The sequence below is a fragment of the Pseudophryne corroboree genome, chromosome 8, assembly GCF_028390025.1.
Source record: "Pseudophryne corroboree isolate aPseCor3 chromosome 8, aPseCor3.hap2, whole genome shotgun sequence".
Lineage (NCBI taxonomy): Eukaryota > Metazoa > Chordata > Amphibia > Anura > Myobatrachidae > Pseudophryne > Pseudophryne corroboree.
The window spans coordinates 393,650,499-393,673,851 of record NC_086451.1 but is presented as its reverse complement, the minus strand read 5'-3'; the positions used below and the strand labels follow the sequence as shown (position 1 = coordinate 393,673,851).

The following is a 23,353-nucleotide window of genomic DNA, read 5'->3' as shown; positions in this document are numbered from 1 at the left end:
TTGCAGTTTCTGAGAAGCTCTGGACTTACTCAGCCACTGCGATCACTTCAGACTTTTTGGTCCCGGAATTGACGTCAGACACCTGCCCTGCAAACGCTTGGACACGCGTGCGTTTTTCCAAACACTCCCAGAAAACGCTCAGTTGACACCCATAAACACCCTCTTCCTGTCAATCACTTTGCGATTGGCTGTGCAAATGGATTCTTTGTTAAATCCATCGCCCAGCACCGATCCTCTTAGTACCCATACGATGTGCCTGCGCATCGCGGTGCATATGCATGCGCAGTTTTGATGAGTTTTAACCTGACTGCAGTGCTGCAAAAAGTTGCTAGCGATCGATCAACTCGGAATGACCCCCATGTGCACTTTATGGGGGAGCTGATATAACGTGCAGAGAGAGTAAGATTTGGGTGGGGTGTGTTCAAACTGAAATCTAAATTGCAGACCAACTGCTAACAAATTTGCTGCTGCAATCAACTCTGAATTACCCCTCAGGAACGCAGATATACGTGTACAGAAATCCCGAGGTGACTGGAGGCACTAAAGGTAACCCCACTTACCTAGCTCTATACACTGAGTGTATACAGCCTTTCTTGTTTAACAAGGAAATCACAACTTAAAGATGTCCAGTTTACATCCAAACAATCAGCAGTGAGTTTAATGAATGACCTTTTATTAAACACAACCTCCTTTTTCACGAAGACACTAAATAATTTTATGTTCCCACATGAGTCATATATATTTTTCAAAATGGTTTACAAGTTATACCACTTATCAGTAGCGGATCTTGCCACGGGCAAGCAGGACTTTTGCCCGGGGCGCCGCCTTCCGGAGGGCGCCGCACCATGGCAAGATCCGCCACTGCTGTGCCCTCCGCTGCCCGCTGTGTCCCCCAGCTTTGCGGCTGTGTCCCCTGTGAAGGGAACTAGATGCTACGCATCTAGTTTCCCTTCGTGGAGAGGACCTTTTGTTGTGCGGTGCGCGATGACGTCATCGCGCACCGCTCAGCATTTAAGCGGCGCTACTACTGTACAGGGGGCGTAACTGACCACGCCCCCTGTGTTAAGTCACGCCCCCATTTCCTGCCCGGGGCGCAGAGAGGACTCGAACCGGCCCTGCCACTTATCTCTGGATTAACTACTTTTACCTAAATTCAGTGTGCAGGGAAGGATGAAAAGGTGCAGTTAGGCTTTGCAATTGCCTGTAAGCCCCTCAGCAGTTACTAAACTATAATTTATACAAAGTTGCTGAATGACAGAGAAAAGCCTTCATTAGAAATACTAAATCTTTATGTTAAATCTTTCAGTTATTGTATCTATATTACAATTTATAACCCTTTCAGACAAAAGAACAAATTGTTGTGTCAGTCATTTGGACCCAGTAATTTGCCAGGACAGCCTGGGTCTAGCTTTCTACTAGGGTCAAAGTCCCAGGAATTTCATAGGGAGATGTTTTTAAATGTATTTTATAGTAGTCACTTATCTCCTCACTGAAGGTATGAGTTTGGTCTCTCTGAATTCAGCGCAAAAGTAATAAATGTGTAACAGTGCTAAAAACCAACCAATACAGTGAATATAGGACTAATGAAATTATAAAATGTATTAAAACAGATAAAACACATGCAGTCAATACATAAAAGAAAATAAATAAATACAAACATGGTAAAATATAAATGATTCTACACAGAAATATATACTTGTGATTGTCTTTGGTAATAAATCCATAAAAAATTACAGATAATCATAGAAAACACACTTGATACTTGAAAAAATCTATAGTAAAAAAACATTTTTGTCCACTTAAAGTTGGTAGCAGGCCTGTGGGAATATGTGCCACTGTACTAAATAGATGGGCATTATTAGGCTGTAGGGACCGATAATGGGAGGGTGGAGGGTGGATGTCAACAGTGTGTGGTATTCAGTCTAAAAGCCTAACAAAGTCATATTCTCGTGGTTCCTTTCCTTCACCGCCAAGATGAGTGCAGTGCTTGGAGCTCCCCTGGCTTCCTGTATCTACAGTATGCTGATTTAGCATAAACTGTAGCATTAGGGGTGTTGTCCTTGGGTGCTTGGTTGTTCTCAGAAGGTGCTGTAGCCACAATGTAAGGGGTGTGTGATGTTCAATGCTCCTGCAGCTTTCCTATTCTACAGCCTTCCAACTCTACAATAATTCAGTAGTGGTAGGTGTAATCTAGTGTCTCATCTGAAGATGTGTAGCAGCGTCCCACACAGGAGACCAACCTCTGAAAAAATTATAAGTGTACAGAAATACCTTAAAGTTCTCTATACAGTCAATCAGGACACTGCTACACATCTTTGGAGGAGGTGCTTCCCTCCCCCACAGTTTGACTAGTGCCATCATGCCCAGGCAGCCTTGCTGGCACCAATAGTCTAACTATAAAGAACAATATTATTTAACCTTTTAATGACACTATTGCCTTTGCACCCAAAGACACGAGTGTGCCAAGAAAAGCTCTGAGCTGAAAGCCCAGGGCAGGTTGCCATTGGGGAGTAGGGAGGACACTCCATTGTTTGGGCAGCTCCCACTTCCCTAGGAATTGCAACCATGGCTTGACCAGTTTGGAGCTGGTTTCCATTATGGCAGTTGGACCCTGTGCTATCAGTTGTCCCAGATAGTCCAGCTAAGTGCTGGTTATTTTCCAATACCAACCTAGGCTCAGAAACACAGGACTGGTTAATTATTTTGGAGGTGGAGAAGCTTCATGGTTAGTGGGGCAGACCATTGTGAGTAGAGGGATAGCCTTGCAGCACGCTACTCACCCATTTTTTGCTCTGGGGGGTATGCCCAGGAGCATGCCATCTGTTTAGAGTGTGAGGAGAGCCTGGGTTAAACCAGTATCTCTGGGTGTGCTGGACACCCCCCAAAATGGGTGGGGCATATGGCACCAGATCATATCTCTACCTGTGAAGCCACACACCCATTTTGAGCAGGATCCCAGTATTGGCTTCCTTGTTTGGGGGCCACCCGACACAGGTCTTTTATTTGGGTTGGTTTGCCATCAGCTTTGCCACGGATTCTAAACCCGGGAGTTATCTATTCTTCTATCACAACAATCATGAATAGTTGGTCTGATAATCTATTGTCATTCAGAGATGGATTGTTCCTGCAAATGTATATGATATTTGCCTCTGCTGTAGTAATCTGATGTAAAACAGATGCAAATCTGATGTAAAATTGCAGGAAAACACAAACATGTGGCATAGTAAATTTACCCCCAGGCTCATGAATCCTACAGTAGGAAGATGACTGAACAATTAAAAAAAACTGTCCAGTCCTGTTTCATGCCAGTGGTAGGCAATGCTATCTTGACATTTCACAAGATTTGAAAGCACTGGTTATAATCGAGCAAATCTCCAATAACTAGTACCGTACAGTATGTTTTACATTTCAAAATGTACATTTGTACATTTTGGCTCAAATGCATTAATCCTTAACAAGAGATAAAGTGGAGATGGATAAAGAGTGAATAACGACCAGCCAATCAGCTTCCTTTCTGCCATGTCACAGGCTGTGTTTGAAAAATGACAGTTGGGAGCTGATTGGCTGGCCATATATCACTCTTTATGCATGTCCACTTTATTTCTTGTTAAGGCTTAATACATGTGGTCCTTTATCTTATTATTTACATCTATTCCACTGCTATAACAAAGAGATATACTGTAGTAAAAAGAAATAAAAGATGAAAAAATAAATAAAAGATAAATGCGCAATTATATAGAATGTTTTCAATTTTATGGTAAACAAACTCCCATTCCAAAAATAAAATAAAAATAAAATTAAACTGTGCGTACAGCTACTCTTACCTTTGTACAGATATAGGTCCATCTAAATTATGTCATACATGCCTTGACAGGCTACGGATTTTCCAAAACTAAACTAAGAATATACATTGCAATAGTTGCAATATCATAATTCTTTCCTCTGGCCAAGCCAAGAAGCCAACTAAAATTTGCATACAATACTCCCTTCAAGAAAACTAACAGATAATGTACTACTTTTCTGCCCATACCCCCTTCCATCGATTACGTTTTGCAGATCATGGGCCACTTTCTCAAGCAAAATGATTCATTTATTATTGGGAAAATGAACGAGGTAAGAGGCAAAATTCATAGTTTGGAGCGATCTGTACAATCCCCACTCCCACTGGAGCAATTGAGATCTCTTCAAGGGGCACCATTGACTTGATAGTAAAGTTCTGAAGCATTGTGGTGACATACAAGAAAATTTCCATAGTGGCCAGGCTCATTCCAGGACAAATTCTCTTGCCTGAAAAAGAGAAGGTGGAGACAAAAGATGTTACACATTAGTTTAAGCCCCTTGGACTAAGCCCCAATTAGAACACTGCAGCCCATATAATTAAATATTTTCATGGCATCCTGTAGTGGGATTTATAAAAAAGTCCCTCTTAAGTCCTGCAGTAGACTAGAGTTCTAGAGGTTTTAAAGTTTCAAGTAGTCTGATGTCTTTCCCAACTCAAGCTCTGAGTTGTCTTTAAAGATGACTTATGTCTGAGTACAATGCAAGTTCAAACCCATCTTTATAGACCTTAATCTGTCTAGCAGTGGAGCATAAGTATTCTAAGCCAAAAACACTGATTGTAGAGACAAGAGCTACTATCAAGAGATACACAAGGCCAAGAGTGGTGCTAGTGAGAGCCATGTAAAGCTGCTATGTGATCAAGTACATATAAAGTCATACTGGACATCCAAGACTCAAATTGTCAAGCCTATAAGCTTAGTGTTTAAAACTGTAAAACCAGGGAGCCTGAGCCCATTGATAAGGTCATGGTGCATGTAATTTACGTGATGACCTTCTACTTAATGAAAGGGTCTGGAAAAATTTCAGTGAAGTTGAAAATTATTACTTTTTTTAAAAATCAGGATAAACTGTAGCTGATATAGGGCCTGATTCAGAGTTCTACACTATTGCACAGCCACAAGGAAGCGGCTGTGTATTACCGTACAGCTAATATGCTAATGCAGCAAGAGGCATCTGGTGTAAATAGACGCCTCCTGACTGCTTCCGTGATACACTGTAGCATCTCAAGATGCACCACTGGATCACTCTGTGTGACTATCGATCATCTGAGTAAGCTTCTGGTTACTCAGATTTCCGTTTCAGATCCGCAACTGGTGTCAGTAAATCTGCATCGCCAGATGCAAGCGCTGACCTTGGCACGCCCACAAAATGGAGACTTCACATCTCCATTTTGAGGAACGGATATAGTCCCTGCCCCTTCTCTGCCCCCAAACGCCCTCAGCCTGTAAATCAGGCTGGGACTTAGGGGGCACTGCTCCAAGGATACAGGACCCATTATGTATGTGCTCAGAACAGGTCCTGCACATGCAGAGTATCACCAGCATTGGACTTGTATGCTTACCATTGGTTTAGCATACAAGTCTGAATTAGGCCCATAAATGACAGTGTAGTGACCTTACTGACTAAAGTGATCAATCGTTTTTGCCTGTTCTAGGTAAAGGACACTGTACACTTCTAATTCTTTTGGCATTCTCTGCAGCATGTCACCCTGTTGACCGCTGACTTCTAATACAAATGGTACATTTAGCAACTGTTGTGAGATAATTACCCTAGACCTTTTTCAATTGGGTACTCACGATGCTACTGCAGACATTCCTTTTGCATCTATTTTCAACCATCTCCTATATAATAGCCCAGATCTGTGACTGTGTGACTAATTTGCTAATGCTGGGCGGAGTCACAACACTGGGCGGAGTTAGTCAAATGAGTCACAGATCTGGCCAAATCTATAGGAGACTAGGAGCAGAAGCAGATGGTATGGGCATGGCACAGGCAGGGGTGCATACCTCCCAGCTTTCTTCAGGCAGGAGGGACACACGCGCGGCGAAAAGGGGGCATGACCAATGAAAAGGGGCGTGGCTTCACGGGAGGGCCCCCGTTTTCGTCAGTGAGGGGGTATGGCCAGCGCTCTGTGAGCTGCTGGCATGCCCCCAGAGGCAGATTATGAGTCTGGGGGGCCCAGGGCACTTGAGACAGGGGGGCCCTATCTCATTGCTGTGCCTGCTGTGGGTTTGGGGGCGTGGCCTAATCGCGGCCGCGTGGCCACGCTCCCTTATGCAAATTCCGGAGATTTTTTTTTCCATGGGATTTTGGCCCCTCAGCTAGGGGTAAATTCAGAGAGGGTGGTCGCTCCCCCCTACACACCCGCACAGGCAGAAGAAAGCAGGGACCCTGCAACACCACAGACCTGCCTACACGCAGAAGAGTGTGCTGACTGTAGCACAATGCTGCTGCTGTTGCTGGCAGGACGGGGGAGCTTCAGAGCTGGGACAGAGCTACTCCAGCCGGGGGGGCCCTAAAACTGTGGGGCCCACGGTACGTACCCCCTGGCCCTCCCCCCTTAATCCGGCTCTGCTGCCAGAACCCCCCCTTAATCCGTACCCCCTGATGCCCCCTCTCCTCCTGTCTCCCCTAAATAGACGCTGTGCGCATCTATTCACCGCTGCTCTGCTAAGCAGAGCAGCGAGTTCAGGAGCTTCCCAACTGCCCCCCCTCCCCCCCCCGCACCGGGGGACACTGCGGGCCACTGGTGGGACAGCGGGACAGACCCAAAAAAATGGGACTGTCCCACGAAAATTGGGACAGTTGGGTGGTATGGGGGTGTGTGAGGGGGTAAGCTGTACAGACAGACGGGCATCGGCTCACTGTGCTTGACCCCCCCACATCAGCATACTCAGCAGGTGCTCTCTGGCGCGGAGGAGCGTCACTTTCTGGCACATTCTACGCTTCTTAGCTGAAGTTTTGTGGGGCACCTGCCGCTGTACAGTTTCCGTACTGCCTCTGTTATCTCCAGCCCCGGCAACCCCACCGCTAGCTGCAGCGCTGCCGCCCGCAGTGAGGTGCGCCCAGCTCCTTCACACACTTTAGCCGGCGGGCAGTGCTGCAGAAGTCCGAGCTGCTTGCAGGCTCCGTCCCCCTCCTCCCTCCAGCCACAGCGTCTCCTGGGGGCTAACCAGTCACTCCCAGTATCCCCTTTCCACAGTGCCCGGCAGCCGCGAGGTCCATGCCGCGTGCATGCTATGACCCCCTCCTCCCTCCAGCAGCAGCGTCTCCCGGGGGCTAACCAGTCACTCCTAGTCTACCCTTACCACAGTGCCCGGCAGCCGCGAGGTCCATGCCACGTGCATGCTATGACCCCCTCCTCCCTCCAGCAGCAACGTCTCCCGGGGGCTAACCAGTCACTCCCAGTCTACCCTTACCACAGTGCCCGGCAGCCGCGCGAGGTCCGCGGTGTGTGACTGAGGAGTGGGGGGAGGGATGTGGGCGGGCAGAGGAAGCAGGACTCCAGCCTGAGAGAGTCAGCCATGCCAAGTCTCCACCAGCAGCAGATCCCAACAGGTTGGAGTGGAACAGCAGCAGCCAGCAGCAGTGACTCCGGTAAGACACATCTGTCTGTCACCACTGTTCTGTCCCTAATACCAATCTCTCCCGTGCCCTGTGTTCTGTCATGTCCCTGTCAACCCTGGCCTTGCCCTGTCACCCTTATCCTGGCCCTTTCACCCTTATCCTGGCCCTTTCACCCTTATCCTGGCCCTGTCACCCTTATGCTGGCCCTGTTACCCCTACCCTGGCCCTGTCACCCCTGTGCTTGCCCTGTCAACCCTATACTGGCCCTGTCACCCCTGTCCTGGTCCTGCCGCTCCTACCCTGGCCATGTCACCCCTATCCTATCCCTGTTATTTCTGTCCTGGCCCCGTCGCCCCTGTCCTGGCCCCATAACCCCTGTCCTGGCCCTGTCACCCCTGTCCTGGCCCTGTCACCCCTGTCCTGGCCCTGTTACTGCATACCCTCCAACTACCTTTTTGGCAGGTACAGTACCCGCAGCGCCTCCAGACCCCTCCCCAATGCACCACACCTTCCCCTCCACCACATGCGGCACCCCTCCCCCCACGCTGTGCCTCCAGACCCCCTACACTACCCGCGGCTCCCACTCCCCCGCCTCTCCACCACCCACAGCACCTCCAGGCCCCCTCCACCATCCACCCCCCATATATCTTTCCCCCCACACCTGCCCCCCCTCCACCCACAGCATCTGCAGACACCCTCCTCAATCCGTGGTCCCCCACTCCCCCACCCCTCATCTCCCCCACCCACGGCACCCCCACACCTGCCCCTCCACCACCTGCAGCGCTTCGAGACCCCCTTCCCCATCCGCCGCACCACCTGTACCTGCTCTTCCCCCACCCATGGTGCCTCCGGACCCCCTACCCCACCCCCGGCACCCCCGCCCCTTCCATCCCACAGCACCTCCGAAACCCTTCACCCATCCGCAACATCCCGCACCTGCCCCTCTCCCACCCGTAGCACCCCTGCCCCTCCCCCACCTGCAGTGCCTCTGGACCCCTCCCCCATCTGCAGCCCCCACTCCTCTGCCCCTCCCCCATCCGCAGCACCTCCCGACCCTTCCCCATCCGGACCCTCCCCCGCTTCCGCCCCCTCCTCCACCCGCAGCATCTACAGACACCCTCCCCCATCCGCAGTCCCCCCCGCACCCGCTACATTCTGTACATCGTGCCCTGTAGGTGCTGTTCATGCCGTCGCAAGGGGCTGCGCCTCCTTCACCATCGCACGCCCTTTCATTGTGCAATATTTAACCACTAACAAAGGAATGCAGGTAATACTCCATACAATACAAATATTGAACCCCAGAAAGGCATGCAAGGGTTAAGGGGGCGTAGCCCCTTGCGACGGTGTGAAGAGCGCCCGTAGGGCGCGATGAAGCACCTAGTTTTATTTAATTACCATTGCCTCACCTGCTGAAAATGGCATCAGGGCATTGTTGTTCTTAAACTTTCCATGTTCATCCAGAAAGTTGTTTGGATTAAAATCCTCTGGGTTATTGAACTGGGTCTTGTCATAGTGTACACCTGCCAGTAGTGTGAGGAACATGGTTCCCTGTAAGTGTGAAAAATTAGAAGACTTTCATTAGCAATTTTTAGTATTTCATTTCCTGTATCCGATTTTATTAAAAAAAACCTAACATTTACCTTACGGAATATATAATTACGAATCATAGTGTCCATGATCAGCTCACGTGGAAGACCTATTGGACCTACATTAGCATATCTCTGAACCTCATGTATGAATGCTTCAGTATAAGGCATATTATGTCTGTCCTCATAATTTGGAGAACGGCAACCAATGACATCATCTATCTCTTGGTAGACTTTCTCTGTGGAGATAGAATATTACCTATCAATATATCAAGAAACACATTCTTATGTGAGAGATCCTATCATGTACTTGGTACTTACCTGCTACATTGGGGTGTTTCAAGAGAAGTAAAAAGAGGAAACACAGTGTATTGGCTACTGTTTCAGTTCCAGCAACAATCAAAATCATGGTGTTCATCAACAATGCGTTGTGGTTATAGTAGCTGCCATTGATCTTCTCTTCCTGAAGTAGGAAAAGTAATTTAGATTTTTTTGGGGAAAAAGAGGACATACAAATGATTTACATAGATTAATAGGAGTTCTATAGAGTGTTAAGGAATGTCAGGAATTATTACTAGGTATACCCTACAATACAAAACAGTGGGGCAGATGTATTAAACTGGAGAAGGCACAAGGAAGTGATAAACCAGTGATAAATGCAAGGTGATAAATGCACCGGCCAATCAGCTCCAATATGTAAATTAACAGTTAGGAGCTGATTGGCTGGTGCATTTATCACCTTGCACTTATCACTGGTTTATCACTTCCTTATGCCGTCTCCAGGCTTAATACATCTGTCCCAGTGTTAGCCCCTAATTTGAGGTACAGATTAATGATATCAAATAAAGGAGAAAGAAAAAGTACTGTATGATAGGCGCACATAGAAGACTAATTATTTAAAACTTAACTTTTATTATCGTCAGTATATAATATCTTGTGAAAAGTCACAGTTGTGTCGGGTAGAGCAGCAAAAATTATAGCTTAAAATCAGACTAACACAGACATACAAATAAAATATGTGCTTAAGAAACTGAAGAGTGTGATAAAGATTTAAAAAGCGATGTCCACTTGTTATTACTGTTTTGCTTGTGGTATTAACTGCGCCAAGATAACTTGATTCAAAGTTCAGGATTAGTTTGAACACAATAGGTATTTTATTAATCTCTATTTAAATACATATGTAGAGATACTCAGAACCTGGACTGTCAAATGACAGTTTGAATCAGTTTTTAGTAGAGATGTGCACCGGAAATTTTTCGGGTTTTGTGTTTTGATTTTGGATTCGGTTCCGCGGCCGTGTTTTGGATTCGGATGCATTTTGGCAAAACCTCCCTGAAAATTTTTGGTCGGATTCGGGTGTGTTTTGGATTCGGGTGGGGTTTTTTTTCAAAAACCCCTCAAAAATAGCTTAAATCATAGAATTTGGGGGTAATTTTGATCCTACAGTATTATTAACCTCAATAACCATAATTTCCAATAATTTCCAGTCTATTCTGAACACCTCACACCTTACAATACTATTTTTAGTCCTAAAATTTGCACCGAGGTCGCTGGATGACTAAGCTAAGCGACCCAAGTGGGCGGCACAAACACCTGGCCCATCTAGGAGTGGCACTGCAGTGTCAGACAGGATGGTACTTAAAAAAATAGTCCCCAAACATCACATGATGCAAAAATAAAAAAAAAAGAAGAAGTGCAAGATGGAATTGTCCTTGGGCCCTCCCACCCACCCTTATGTTGTATAAACAAGACATGCACACTTTAACAAACCCATAATTTCAGCCACAGGGTCTGCCACATGACTGTGGCTGAAATGACTGGTTGGTTTGGGCCCCCACCAAAAAAAGAAGCAATCAATCTCTCCTTACTCAAACTGGCTCTACAGAGGCAAGATGTCCACCTCATCATCATCCTCCGATTCCTCACCCCTTTCACTGTGTACATCCCCCTCCTCACAGAGTATTAATTCATCCCCACTGGAATCCACCATCTCAGGTCCCTGTGTACTTTCTGGAGGCAATTGCTGGTGAATGTCTCCACGGAGGAATTGATTATAATTCATTTTGATAAACATCATCTTCTCCACATTTTGTGGAAGTAACCTCGTACGCCGATCGCTGACAAGGTGACCGGCTGCACTAAACACTCTTTCGGAGTACACACTGGAGGGGGGCAACTTATGTAAAATAAAGCCAGTTTATGCAAGAGCCTCCAAATTGCCTCTTTTTCCTGCCAGTATACGTACGGACTGTCTGACGTGTCTACTTGGATGCTGTCACTCATATAATCCTCCACCATTCTTTCAATGGTGACAGAATCATATGCAGTGACAGTAGACGACATGTCAGTAATCGTTGGCAGGTCCTTCAGTCCGGACCAGATTTTGGCACTCGCTCCAGACTGCCCTGCATCACCGCCAGCGGGTGTGCTCGGAATTCTTAGCCTTTTCCTCGCAGCCCCAGTTGTGGGAGAATGTGAAGGAGGGGCTGTTTACGGGTCACGTTCCGCTTGAGTTGACAAGTGTCTCACCAGCAGGTTTTTGAGCCTCTGCATACTTCTGTCTGCCGGAAAGAGAGATACAATGTAGGCTTTAAATCTAGGATCGAGCATGGTGGCCAAAATGTAGTGCTCTGATTTCAACAGATTGACCACCCGTGAATCCTGGTTAAGAGAATTAAGGGCTCCATCCACAAGTCCCACATGCCTAGCGGAATCGCTCCGTTTTAGCTCCTCCTTCAATCTCTCCAGCTGCTTCTGCAAAAGCCTGATGAGGGGAATGACCTGACTCAGGCTGGCAGTGTCTGAACTGACTTCACGTGTGGCAAGTTCAAAGGGTTGCAGAACCTTGCATAACATTGAAATCATTCTCCACTGCGCTTGAGTCAGGTGCAGTCCCCCTACTTTGCCTATATTGTAGGCAGATGTATAGGCTTGAATGGCCTTTTGCTGCTCCTCCATCCTCTGAAGCATATAGAGGGTTGAATTCCACCTCGTTACCACCTCTTGCTTCAGATGATGGCGGGGCAGGTTCAGGAGTGTTTGCTGGTGCTCCAGACTTCGGCGCGCGGTGGCTGAATGCTGAAAGTGGCCCGCAATTCTTCGGGCCACCGACAGCATCTCTTGCACGCCCCTGTCGTTTTGTAAAAAATTGTGCACCACTAAATTCAATGTATGTGCAAAACATGGGACGTGCTGGAATTTGCCCACATGTAATGCACGCACAATATAGGTGGCGTTGTCTGATGCCACAAATCCCCTGGAGAGTCCAATTGGGGTAAGCCAATCTGCGATGATGGTCCTCAGTTTCCGTAAGAGGTTGTCAGCTGTGTGCCTCTTATGGTAAAGCGGTGATACAAAGCGTAGCCTGCCTAGGAACGAGTTGGCATTTGCGAGATGCTGCTACTTGTGCCGCTGCTGCTGTTGTTGCTGCGGGAAGCAATACATCTACCCTGTGGGCTGTCACAGTCATATAGTCCTGAATCTGCCCTGCTCCACTTGTCCACATGTCCGTGGTTAAGTGGACATTGGGTACAACTGCATTTTTTAGGACACTGGTGACTCTTTTTCTGACGTCTGTGTACATTCTCGGTATCGCCTGCCTAGAGAAGTGGAACCTAGATGGTATTTGGTACCGGGGACACACTACCTCAATAAATTCTTAAAGTCCCTGTGAACTAAAGTCGGATACCGGACGCATGTCTAACACCAACACAGATGCCAAGGCCTGAGTTATCCGCTTTGCAACAGGATGACTACTGTGATATTTCATCTTCCTCGCAAAGGACTGTTGGACAGTCAATTGCTTACTGGAAGTAGTACAAGTGGTCTTCCGACTTCCCCTCTGGGATGACGATCGACTCCCAGCAGCGCCAGCAGCAGTAGGCGTTACACTGAAGGATCCATTGGAGGAATCCCAGTCAGGAGAGGACTCGTCAGACTTGCCAGTGACATGGCCTGCAGGACTATTGGCGTTCCTGTCTAAGGAGGAAATTCACACTGAGGGAGTTGGTGGTGTGGTTTGCACTGGGAGCTTGGGTACAAGAGGAAGAAGGGATTTAGTTGTCAGTGGAATGCTTCCGCTGTCACCCAAAGTTTTTGAACTTGTAAATGACTTCTGATGAATGCGCTCCAGGTGACGTATAAGGGAGGATGTTCCTAGGTGGTTAACGTCCTTACCCCTACTTATTACAGCTTGACAAAGGCAACACACGGCTTGACACCAATTGTCCGCATTTCTGTTGAAATAATTCCACACCGACGAGGTGATATTTTTGGTATTTTGAACAGGCATGTCAATGGCCTTATTCATCCCACGTACAACAGGTGTCTCCCCGGGTGCCTGACTTAAACAAACCACCTCACCATCATAATCCTCCTAGTCAATTTCCTCTTCAGCGCCAGCAACACCCATATCCTCATCCTGGTGTACTTCAACAGTGACATCTTCAATTTGACTATCAGGAACTGGACTGTGGGTGCTCCTTCCAGCACTTCCAGGGGGCGTGCAAATGGTGGAAGGAGCCAACTCTTCCCGTCCAGTGTTGGGAAGGTCAGGCATCACAACCGACACAATTGGACTCTCCTTGGGGATTTGTGATTTAGAAGAACGCACAGTTCTTTGCTTTACTTTTGCCATCTTAACTCTTTTCATTTTTCTAGCAGGAGGATGAGTGCTTCCATCCTCATGTGAAGCTGAACCACTAGCCATGAACATAGGCCAGGGCCTCAGCCGTTGCTAGCCACTCCGTGTCGTAAATGGCATATTGGCAAGTTTATGCTTCTCCTCAGACGCTTTTAATTTAGATTTTTGGGTCATTTTACTGAACTTTAGTTTTTTGGATTTTACATACTCTGTACTATGACATTGGGCATCGGCCTTGGCAGACGATGTTGATGGCATTGAATAGTCTCTGCCATGACTAGTGGCAGCAGATTCAGCACAAGGTGGAAGTGGATCTTGATCTTTCCCTATTTCACCTTCCACATTTTTGTTCTCCATTTTTTAATGTATGGAATTATATGCCAATAATATTATTATATCAATAGCAATGGCCTACTGTACTGTACAACTATATACTGTTGGTCACCAAAATGCTGCACTGTACTACTATATATACTGCTCACAAAAATGCAGCACAGATATGGAATGGATACTTGCAGTGACATGGAGCTGCAAGATACAGCAATGGCCTACTGTACTGTCCAACTATATACTGTTGGTCACCAAAATGCTGCACTGTACTACTATATATACTGCTCAAAAAAAATGCAGCACAGATATGGAATGGATACTTGCAGTGACACAGAGCTGCAAGATACAGCAATTGCCTACTGTACTGTACAACTATATACTGTTGGTCACCAAAATGCTGCACTGTACTACTATATATACTGCTCACAAAAATGCAGCACAGATATGGAATGGATTCTTGCAGTGACACAGAGCTGCAAGATACAGCAATTGCCTACTGTACTGTACAACTATATACTGTTGGTCACCAAAATGCTGCACTGTACTACTATATATACTGCTCACAAAAATGCAGCACAGATATGGAATGGATACTTGCAGTGACACAGAGCTGCAAGATACAGCAATGGCCTACTGTACTGTACAACTATATACTGTTGGTCACCAAAATGCTGCACTGTACTACTATATATACTGCTCACAAAAATGCAGCACATATATGGAATGGATACTTGCAGTTACACGGAGCTGCAAGATACAGCAATGGCCTACTGTACTGTACAACTATATACTGTTGGTCACCAAAATGCTGCACTGTACTACTATATATACTGCTCACAAAAATGCAGCACAGATATGGAATGGATACTTGCAGTGACACAAAGCTGCAAGATACAGCAATGGCCTACTGTACTGTACAACTATATACTGTTGGTCACCAAATGCAGCACACTGAGCATAGATATTTGCAGCACACTGAGCACAGATATTTGCTGCACACTGAGCACAGATATGGAGCTTTTCAGGCAGAGAACGTAGCCACGTCCTCTCCTTTCAATGGGGGTCATTCCTAGTTGATCATAGCTGTGCTAAATTTAGCACAGCTACGATCGTTAACTCAGACATGCGGGGGGATGCCCAGCACAGGGCTAGTCCACCCCGCATGTCAGTGCCGGCCCCCCGCACAAATACAAAAGCATCGCACAGAGCCGATGCCTTTGTATTTGAGGAGTAACTCCCAGCCAGCGCAGCTCCTGTGGCTGGCCGGGAGTTGTTTGTCGCTCCCGCTGGCTGCAGCGGCTGCGTGACATGTCACACAGCCGCCACGGCCCCCCCCCCCAACGGTCGGACCACGCCTGCGTTGGCCGGACCGCTCCCCCTAAACGAAGGCTTGACGCCGACGTTCAGCTCCCTCCCGCCTAGCGACCGCCTCTGTCTCAGAGGCGATCACTAAGTAACGAAAGCTGCCATGCGACGGCGCACTGCGGCGCCGGAGCATGCGCAGTTCCGACCCAATCGCTGCGCTGCGACAAACTGCAGTGAGCGATCGGGTCGGAATGACCCCCAATCTCCAATGCACGAGTGAAAAAGGGCGGTGACGCGCGGCTCTTTATATAGAATACGAATCTCGCGAGAATCCGACAGCGGGATGATGACGTTCGGCCGCTATCTGGTTAACCGAGCAAGGCGGGAAGATCCGAGGCTGCCTCGGACCCGTGTAAAATAGGTGAAGTTTTGGGGATTCGGATCTTGACGAACCGAACCCGCTCATCTCTAGTTTTTAGTCCTAGTTCCCATAATTATAAGGCTACATTTCCTCAGGTAAATATTGAAGTCGGAGACTTACTGTATCAGAGTTTAGTCACCCAGTTGTGAGATTCATGTATGAAATAGTGATTGTAAATATAACACTGCATTTATTATATATACAGTATTAATTTATTTCATAAGGAATATGCATAATTTCTAGTGATGAGCGGGTTCGGTTTCCGAGAAACCAAACCCCCCCGAGCTTTACCTTTTTAACACGGGTCCGAGCAGACTCGGATCCTCCCGCCTTGCTCGGCTAACCCAAGCGCGCCTGAACATCATCATCCCGCTGTCCGATTCTCGCGAGATTCGGATTCTATAAGCAGCCGCGCGTCGCCGCCATTTTCACACGTGCATTGGAGATGATAGGGAGAGGACGTGGCTGGCGTCCTCTCCGTTTAGTAGAAGTCAGAAGACAGTTGATTTGATTGCTTGTGCTTGTTTATTACTATAATTGTGGGGAGGATTGGGGAGCAGCTGTTAGGAGGAGTACAGTGCAGAGTTTAGTTTTTTTTATCCGTTCTCTGCCTGAAAAAAACGCTCCATACCATATCTGTGCTCAGTGTGCTGCTTTATTGTGGGGACTGGGGATCACCAGTATAATTATTATTATATATAGGAGGAGTACAGTGCAGAGTGCACTGCTGTAACTACCTCTGTGTCGTCATCCATTAAGTATACTATCCATCTACATTCCTATACCTGTGGTGCATTTTAGTTTAGCAGTTTGCTGACAGTGTCCACCAGGTCCAGTATATACTGTATATAGCAGTACGGTAGGCCACTGCTGTGTACCTACCTCTGTGTCGTCACTCGTCATCCATAAAGTATACTAGTATCCATCCATCTACATTGTATACCTGTGGTGCCTTTTTTTTTAGACTAGTTTAGCAGTTCGCTGACAGTGTCCACCAGGTCCAGTACACTGTATATAGCAGTACGGTAGGCCACTGCTGTGTACCTACCTCTGTGTCGTCACTCGTCATCCATAAAGTATACTAGTATCCATCCATCCATCTACATTGTATACCTGTGGTGCCTTTTTTTTAGACTAGTTTAGCAGTTCGCTGACAGTGTCCACCAGGTCCAGTATACTGTATATAGCAGTACGGTAGGCCACTGCTGTGTACCTACCTCTGTGTTGTCACTCGTCATCCATAAAGTATACTAGTATTCATCCATCTACATTGTATACCTGTGGTGCCTTTTTTTTAGACTAGTTTAGCAGTTCGTTAACAGTGTCCACCAGGTCCAGTATACTGTATATAGCAGTACGGTAGGCCACTGCTGTGTACCTACCTCTGTGTCGTCACTCGTCATCCATAAAGTATACTAGTATCCATCCATCTACATTGTATACCTGTGGTGCCTTTTTTTTAGACTAGTTTAGCAGTTCGCTGACAGTGTCCACCAGGTCCAGTATACTGTATATAGCAGTACGGTAGGCCAATGCTGTGTACCTACCTCTGTGTTGTCACTCGTCATCCATAAAGTATACTAGTATCCATCCATCTACATTGTATACCTGTGGTGCCTTTTTTTTAGACTAGTTTAGCAGTTTGCTGACAGTGTCCACCAGGTCCAGTATACTGTATATAGCAGTACGGTGGGCCACTGCTGTGTACCTACCTCTGTGTCATCACTCGTCATCCATAAAGTATACTAGTATCCATCCATCTACATTGTATACCTGTGGTGCCTTTTTCTTAGACTAGTTTAGCAGTTCGCTGACAGTGTCTACCAGGTCCAGTATACTGTATATAGCAGTACGGTAGGCCACTGCTGTGTACCTACCTCTGTGTCGTCACTCATCATCCATAAAGTATACTAGTATCCATCCATCTACATTGTATACCTGTGGTGCCTTTTAGCTGTGCGCAGTAAATATAGTAATAGGCCATTGCTATTGATACTGGCATATAATTCCACACATTAAAAAATGGAGAACAAAAATGTGGAGGTTAAAGGGAAAGATCAAGATCCACTTCCACCTCGTGCTGAAGCTGCTGCCACTAGTCATGGCGAGACTATGAAATGCCATCAACGTCGTCTGCCAAGGCTGATGCCCAATGTCATAGAAGAGAGCATGTAAAATCCAAAACACAAAAGTTCAGTAAAATGACCCAAAAATCAAAATTAAAAGCGTCTGATGAGAAGCGTAAACTTGCCAATATGCCATTTACGACACGGAGTGGCAAGGAACGGCTGAGGCCCTGGCCTATGTTCATGGCTAGTGGTTCAGCTTCAAATGAGGATGGAAGCACTCATCCTCTCGCTAGAAAAAAGAAAAGACTTAAGATGGCAAAAGCACAGCAAAGAACTGTGCATTCTTCAAAATCACTGTTTGGGGACAATATTTTGGAAGGGCCATCCTGTCTTGATTGACACTGCAGTGCCACTCCTAGATGGGCCAGGTGTTTGTGTCGGCCACTTGTGTCGCTTAGCTTAGTCACACAGCCACCTTGGTGCGCCTCTTTTTTTCTTTGCATCATGTGCTGTTTGGGTAGTATTTTTTGGAAGGGCCATCCTGTCTTGATTGACACTGCAGTGCCACTCCTAGATGGGCCAGGTGTTTGTGTCGGCCACTTGTGTCGCTTAGCTTAGTCACACAGCCACCTTGGTGCGCCTCTTTTTTTCTTTGCATCATGTGCTGTTTGGGTAGTATTTTTTGGAAGGGCCATCCTGTCTTGATTGACACTGCAGTGCCACTCCTAGATGGGCCAGGTGTTTGTGTCGGCCACTTGTGTCGCTTAGCTTAGTCACACAGCCACCTTGGTGCGCCTCTTTTTTTCTTTGCATCATGTGCTGTTTGGGGAGTATTTTTTGGAAGGGCCATCCTGCGTGACACTGCAGTGCCACTCCTAGATGGGCCAGGTGTTTTGTGTCGGCCACTTGGGTCGCTTTGCTTAGTCACACAGCCACCTTGGTGCGCCTCTTTTTTTCTTTGCATCATGTGCTGTTTGGTGAGTATTTTTTGGATGGGCCATCCTGTCTTGATTGACACTGCAGTGCCACTCCTAGATGGGCCAGGTGTTTGTGTCGGCCACTTGTGTCGCTTAGCTTAGTCACACAGCCACCTTGGTGCGCCTCTTTTTTTCTTTGCATCATGTGCTGTTTGGGGAGTATTTTTTGGAAGGGCCATCCTGCCTGACACTGCAGTGCCACTCCTAGATGGGCCAGGTGTTTGTGTCGGCCACTTGGGTCGCTTAGCATAGTCACACAGCCACCTTGGTGCACCTCTTTTTTTCTTTGCATCATGTGCTGTTTGGGGAGTATTTTTTGGAAGGGCCATCCTGTCTTGATTGACACTGCAGTGCCACTCCTAGATGGGCCAGGTGTTTGTGTCGGCCACTTGTGTCGCTTAGCTTAGTCACACAGCCACCTTGGTGCGCCTCTTTTTTTCTTTGCATCATGTGCTGTTTGGGGGAGTATTTTTTGGAAGGGCCATCCTGTCTTGATTGACACTGCAGTGCCACACCTAGATGGACCAGGTGTTTGTGTCGGCCACTTGGGTCGCTTAGCTTAGTCACACAGCCACCTTGGTGCACCTCTTTTTTTCTTTGCATCATGTGCTGTTTGGGGAGTATTTTTTGGAAGGGCCATCCTGTCTTGATTGACACTGCAGTGCCACTCCTAGATGGGCCAGGTGTTTGTGTCGGCCACTTGTGTCGCTTAGCTTAGTCACACAGCCACCTTGGAGCGCCTCTTTTTTTCTTTGCATCATGTGCTGTTTGGGGAGTATTTTTTGGAAGGGCCATCCTGCCTGACACTGCAGTGCCACTCCTAGATGGGCCAGGTGTTTGTGTCGGCCACTTGGGTCGCTTAGCTTAGTCACACAGCGACCTTGGTGCGCCTCTTTTTTTCTTTGCATCATGTGCTGTTTGGGGAGTATTTTTTGGAAGGGCCATCCTGCCTGACACTGCAGTGCCACTCCTAGATGGGCCTGGTCAGACGTGTGTGTTGTGAGCTCCTGAGTTCCACTCGAGTGTCGGATTACACCCAAGATCCCTGGAGCCCTTCCCAGCTGGGATGGATCCTCCCAGGGGTAAGGTGAAGCAGTTTCCCCCGGTTATGGAGCCTGACCCAGAGGAACCTATACTGTGCAAAGGCTCTGGTGCTGGGGATTCAAGTCCAGTGTCCCAGTCTGCTGTAAAATCATCCTGCATGCAGTCTGCTATGGAGGTCACTGTGGAAATCCCCAGCAGTGTGTCTAAAGCCTGTGGTTTAACTGCAATTACTGACCTATCTACAACAGCTGGTTTATCTACACCAGTGTTCCCTGATCCTGCAAAGACTTCTGTAAAATCATCCTGCATGCAGTCTGCTATGAAGGTCACTGTGGAAATCCCCAGCAGTGTGTCTAAAGCCTGTGGTTTAACTGCAATTACTGACCTATCTACAACAGCTGGTTTATCTACACCAGTGTTCCCTGATCCTGCAAAGACTGCTTCTAGTTTGCCTACTAGTGGATCCCCTGATGCATCTGTTAATGGCCAGAGCATGGAATCTTATGTGGAGCCGCTGCATAGTACCGGAGGCTGTGCTCCCTTTTCAGCGGGTGCTAGCGGCAGAGTCCGGTGGTCAGGAGAGCCGGTAAAGACCTTAATAGGCAGCCCTGAGCTCCCCCCTGCAAGTGCTGTGAATGGCGTTGAGACCCGGCGTCTGGAAGTGAAGCAGCTGTAAGGAGAGTTTTCTGCCGCTGGAGCCCCTGCTGACGCGACGGTGAAGAGGTTAGTAAGTCCGCCCGTCGGCGGGTTCCCTGCATGTTATCGTCGCTCTGTAGATGCAGGGGCTGGTATAGTGGCCTCTTGGTCTGCTGCACCAGTGTGCACTGCTGCCAGCCTTAATGTAAAAAATCAAAAGGAGGTGGAGGAGGTTTTGGATGGTGATAAGGACAATCAGGGAATAAAGCCCCATGCTAGTAATGTTCCATCCATGCCAACAGGTGTTACTAAAGTGGTTCCCCCCATATTAAGTTTGGCTGCCAATAAATCAGTGACAATGATTAAGGAAGGTGACGTTCAAGTGGCGCCTATTTCTACATCTGCTGTGCTTAAAAAAAATCCTGTTTGCCCAACTGGTGATGAGACATCTATGATTAAGGAAAAAGTGACTGGGGGCTCGGTTGCTGTGAAAATTGAGGGGTGTCTAGTGAAGATGACTCCCTGTACAGTGAATTTAAGTCCCCCCGTTTCCGTGCCATCTGGATCTGCTTTGTTGGTGTGTGAGGGAAAGTCAGTGGCTGCTATCGATGCTACAGTGGGACCGGTGACCAGGTCCAGAGCTGTTAAACCTGTGGTAGCCCCTGCAAAGTTTATTGTGGGTAGCTCAGGGATCGGTGATGTCAAGAAATTAGCCACTGTGGCCTCTGTGTCAAAAACAAAGAAGCCGGGGCTGAAGTGTGTTGTCTTGGTGGAGTCAGGATCGTTGCTTGATGTGGTATCCTCTGACACTGAACAAACGCAAGCACAACTCTCATCCGCTGCAATTGGGGGTAATCTCCCTGCGACAATTAAGTTGGAGTGTAGGGCGGCTGGTGCCCGGAGTGTATCCTCTGACCTGCCTGTGGAGGTCCAGGACAAAGTGACAGAGCAGTCTGTCTGTGAGACGGGTTTGTCGTTTGGCGACTCCCAATCTTCTTGTGGGACTAGCATGGCAATTATCGATGAGGATACTAAGGAGATGGAGATGCAGGACTTTGCTAGCACTGGTGAATCAAGTATTGACATTGCTGAGTTGAAAATGTTAGTTGTTAAGAAGGGGATTTTGATTGCGGAGAAGAAGAGGAGGAGGAACACTTGTCCAAAATGGGAAAGGGAGAGGATGGAGGGGGACATACGCAGGTTGGAGCTTGAATGTATATGTTTGGAGGCCAGGATGCTAGCACTTCAGAAAGAGCTGGAGGAAGAGGAGAAAATTGAGTGTGAGCCAAGTGGATCGACCGTGCCTGAGGAAGAGGATCCAAGGTGTGAAGGTGGTGCTTCTGCTGGTGAAGATGCTGTGGATTCTGCGATGGATCGGGGCCTGGAGTGTAATGTTGCTATGGTGGAGGAGGCGTCTCCTCTTTTGATTGTGGAACAGCGGTTGGATGGTGGTCTGGGAGGTGTCGCTGTTCAGGCTGGTGTTGCTTGCTCGGGGTCGACCTCCCAAGATCTGGCCTCCTCTGCTGGGAAGCAGGTTGCGTCCATGGTGGGTCCGGCGCGTGCCGGTGAGATGGCTGAGGCGAGTCTCCCCAATCTGCCTACGGGTGGTGGCGTTAGCAAGCCAAGCATGGTGGCAGGGGTGAGTGGTGCCAAAGACGCCACTGGCACTAATGTTGATGGTGTCACTTGCTCTAAGGCTAGGGCTAAAACAAAACATGTTGCCGAGACTGGTGTTAAGAGTGTGTCGGTGGGTTCAGTGTCATCGTGTGGACTTGCCCAAGGTCTTCCGGCGTTAAGGAAAGAAGATTTATCTGCAGAGGAGCGGGCTATTGTTGATGGTCTATATGGTAGCTTGGGCGTACCTGTGAGATCCTTGCCAGCTATATCCGTTATTAGAACCTCTTTGGCCAATAAAAATGCTAGTTCTGTATCTGTTGGGCAGGGTGCGGGGCGGGGTAATGTTGTGGGCTCTGTTGGGCAGGCCTCGCCTCAGGTAGTTCCTAAGCCGGGCTTGTCCTCTTATGCGGGTGCTGTCTCAAGTGGCAATAGGATTATTGCTCCAAAGGTGTTTTCGGCTTCTGATCAGGCTGGTAAGCGTCGCAACGTGGTTTCTCTTAAGTGGATAGGGGTTGAGGAACCCCCTTCTAAAGGGGATTTCCTGGAAATGGTGTTCTCATTGGGTTTCCATGCCCCTGATCTTTTTGCTTGCATCCACCCTGTAAAGACCCCTGACTACGACCTTAGTTTCATATCTTATCAAGGGCTGCGGGTGTTCTGGGAACAGTGGGAGTTAAAGAAGGGGTGTGAGCCGTATTGTCGCTATAAAGCGGCGGCTGTTACTCGCCAGGATAGAGTCCGTGCAACTGTATTGGTCAGGAATGAATCCCTCCCTGCTGCAGATATTGGCTATTGGTTAAGTCGATATTGCGACATCTTGTCTCCTCTGGTGAAGATTGATTTCACGAAAGGTGTGTGGGGTGGAGCCTGGTCGGCTGTGATCAGGCTTAGGCATAATGGTCAGGTGCCTTGCCATGTTCCCTCTGCTGCTTTCATTGGGAGAGACAAAATCCAATGTTTTTATCCTGGTCAACCTAGACAGTGTCACCGCTGCGGAGACTTTCGTCACCTAAGCAGTGACTGTACTGTCCTGAAATGTGCCCTCTGTGGTAAAACTGGGCACATGGCAAGGGATTGTGGCAACGTAACCTGCAACCTTTGTGGGTGCGAAGGACATCCTTATAGTAAGTGCCCCAAGGCCTCCCATAACCTTGAGGTTATGGGGGAAGAGCTAGAGAGGGAAATGGGTCGTCTTTTTGAGGAGGAGCGACGGGAGGTTGTAGAAAAGCAAGTGGTGAGGGCGGTGGTAGAGAAGAACAGTGTGGTGAGGAAGGTGCCTGCTGAGGTGGATAAAGATGGCTTTCAGGTGGTTGAATCTA

General features: G+C 47.8%; 1 protein-coding gene across 1 annotated transcript in view; it reads right to left on the bottom strand.

The window, feature by feature from the left end:
• Positions 1 to 656: 656 nt before the first annotated feature.
• LOC134949253 (cytochrome P450 2F2-like) overlaps positions 657 to 23,353 on the bottom strand; it is a 178,445-nt gene continuing 155,748 nt past the window's right edge. Inside the window, exons 7-10 of the mRNA XM_063937733.1 lie at positions 9,315 to 9,456; positions 9,048 to 9,232; positions 8,814 to 8,955; positions 657 to 4,287 (exon numbers count right to left, since the gene is read on the bottom strand). Coding sequence (XP_063793803.1) covers positions 4,094 to 4,287; positions 8,814 to 8,955; positions 9,048 to 9,232; positions 9,315 to 9,456 — 663 coding nt within the window. The 3' untranslated portion in view covers positions 657 to 4,093. The remainder of the gene's footprint in view (positions 4,288 to 8,813; positions 8,956 to 9,047; positions 9,233 to 9,314; positions 9,457 to 23,353) is intronic.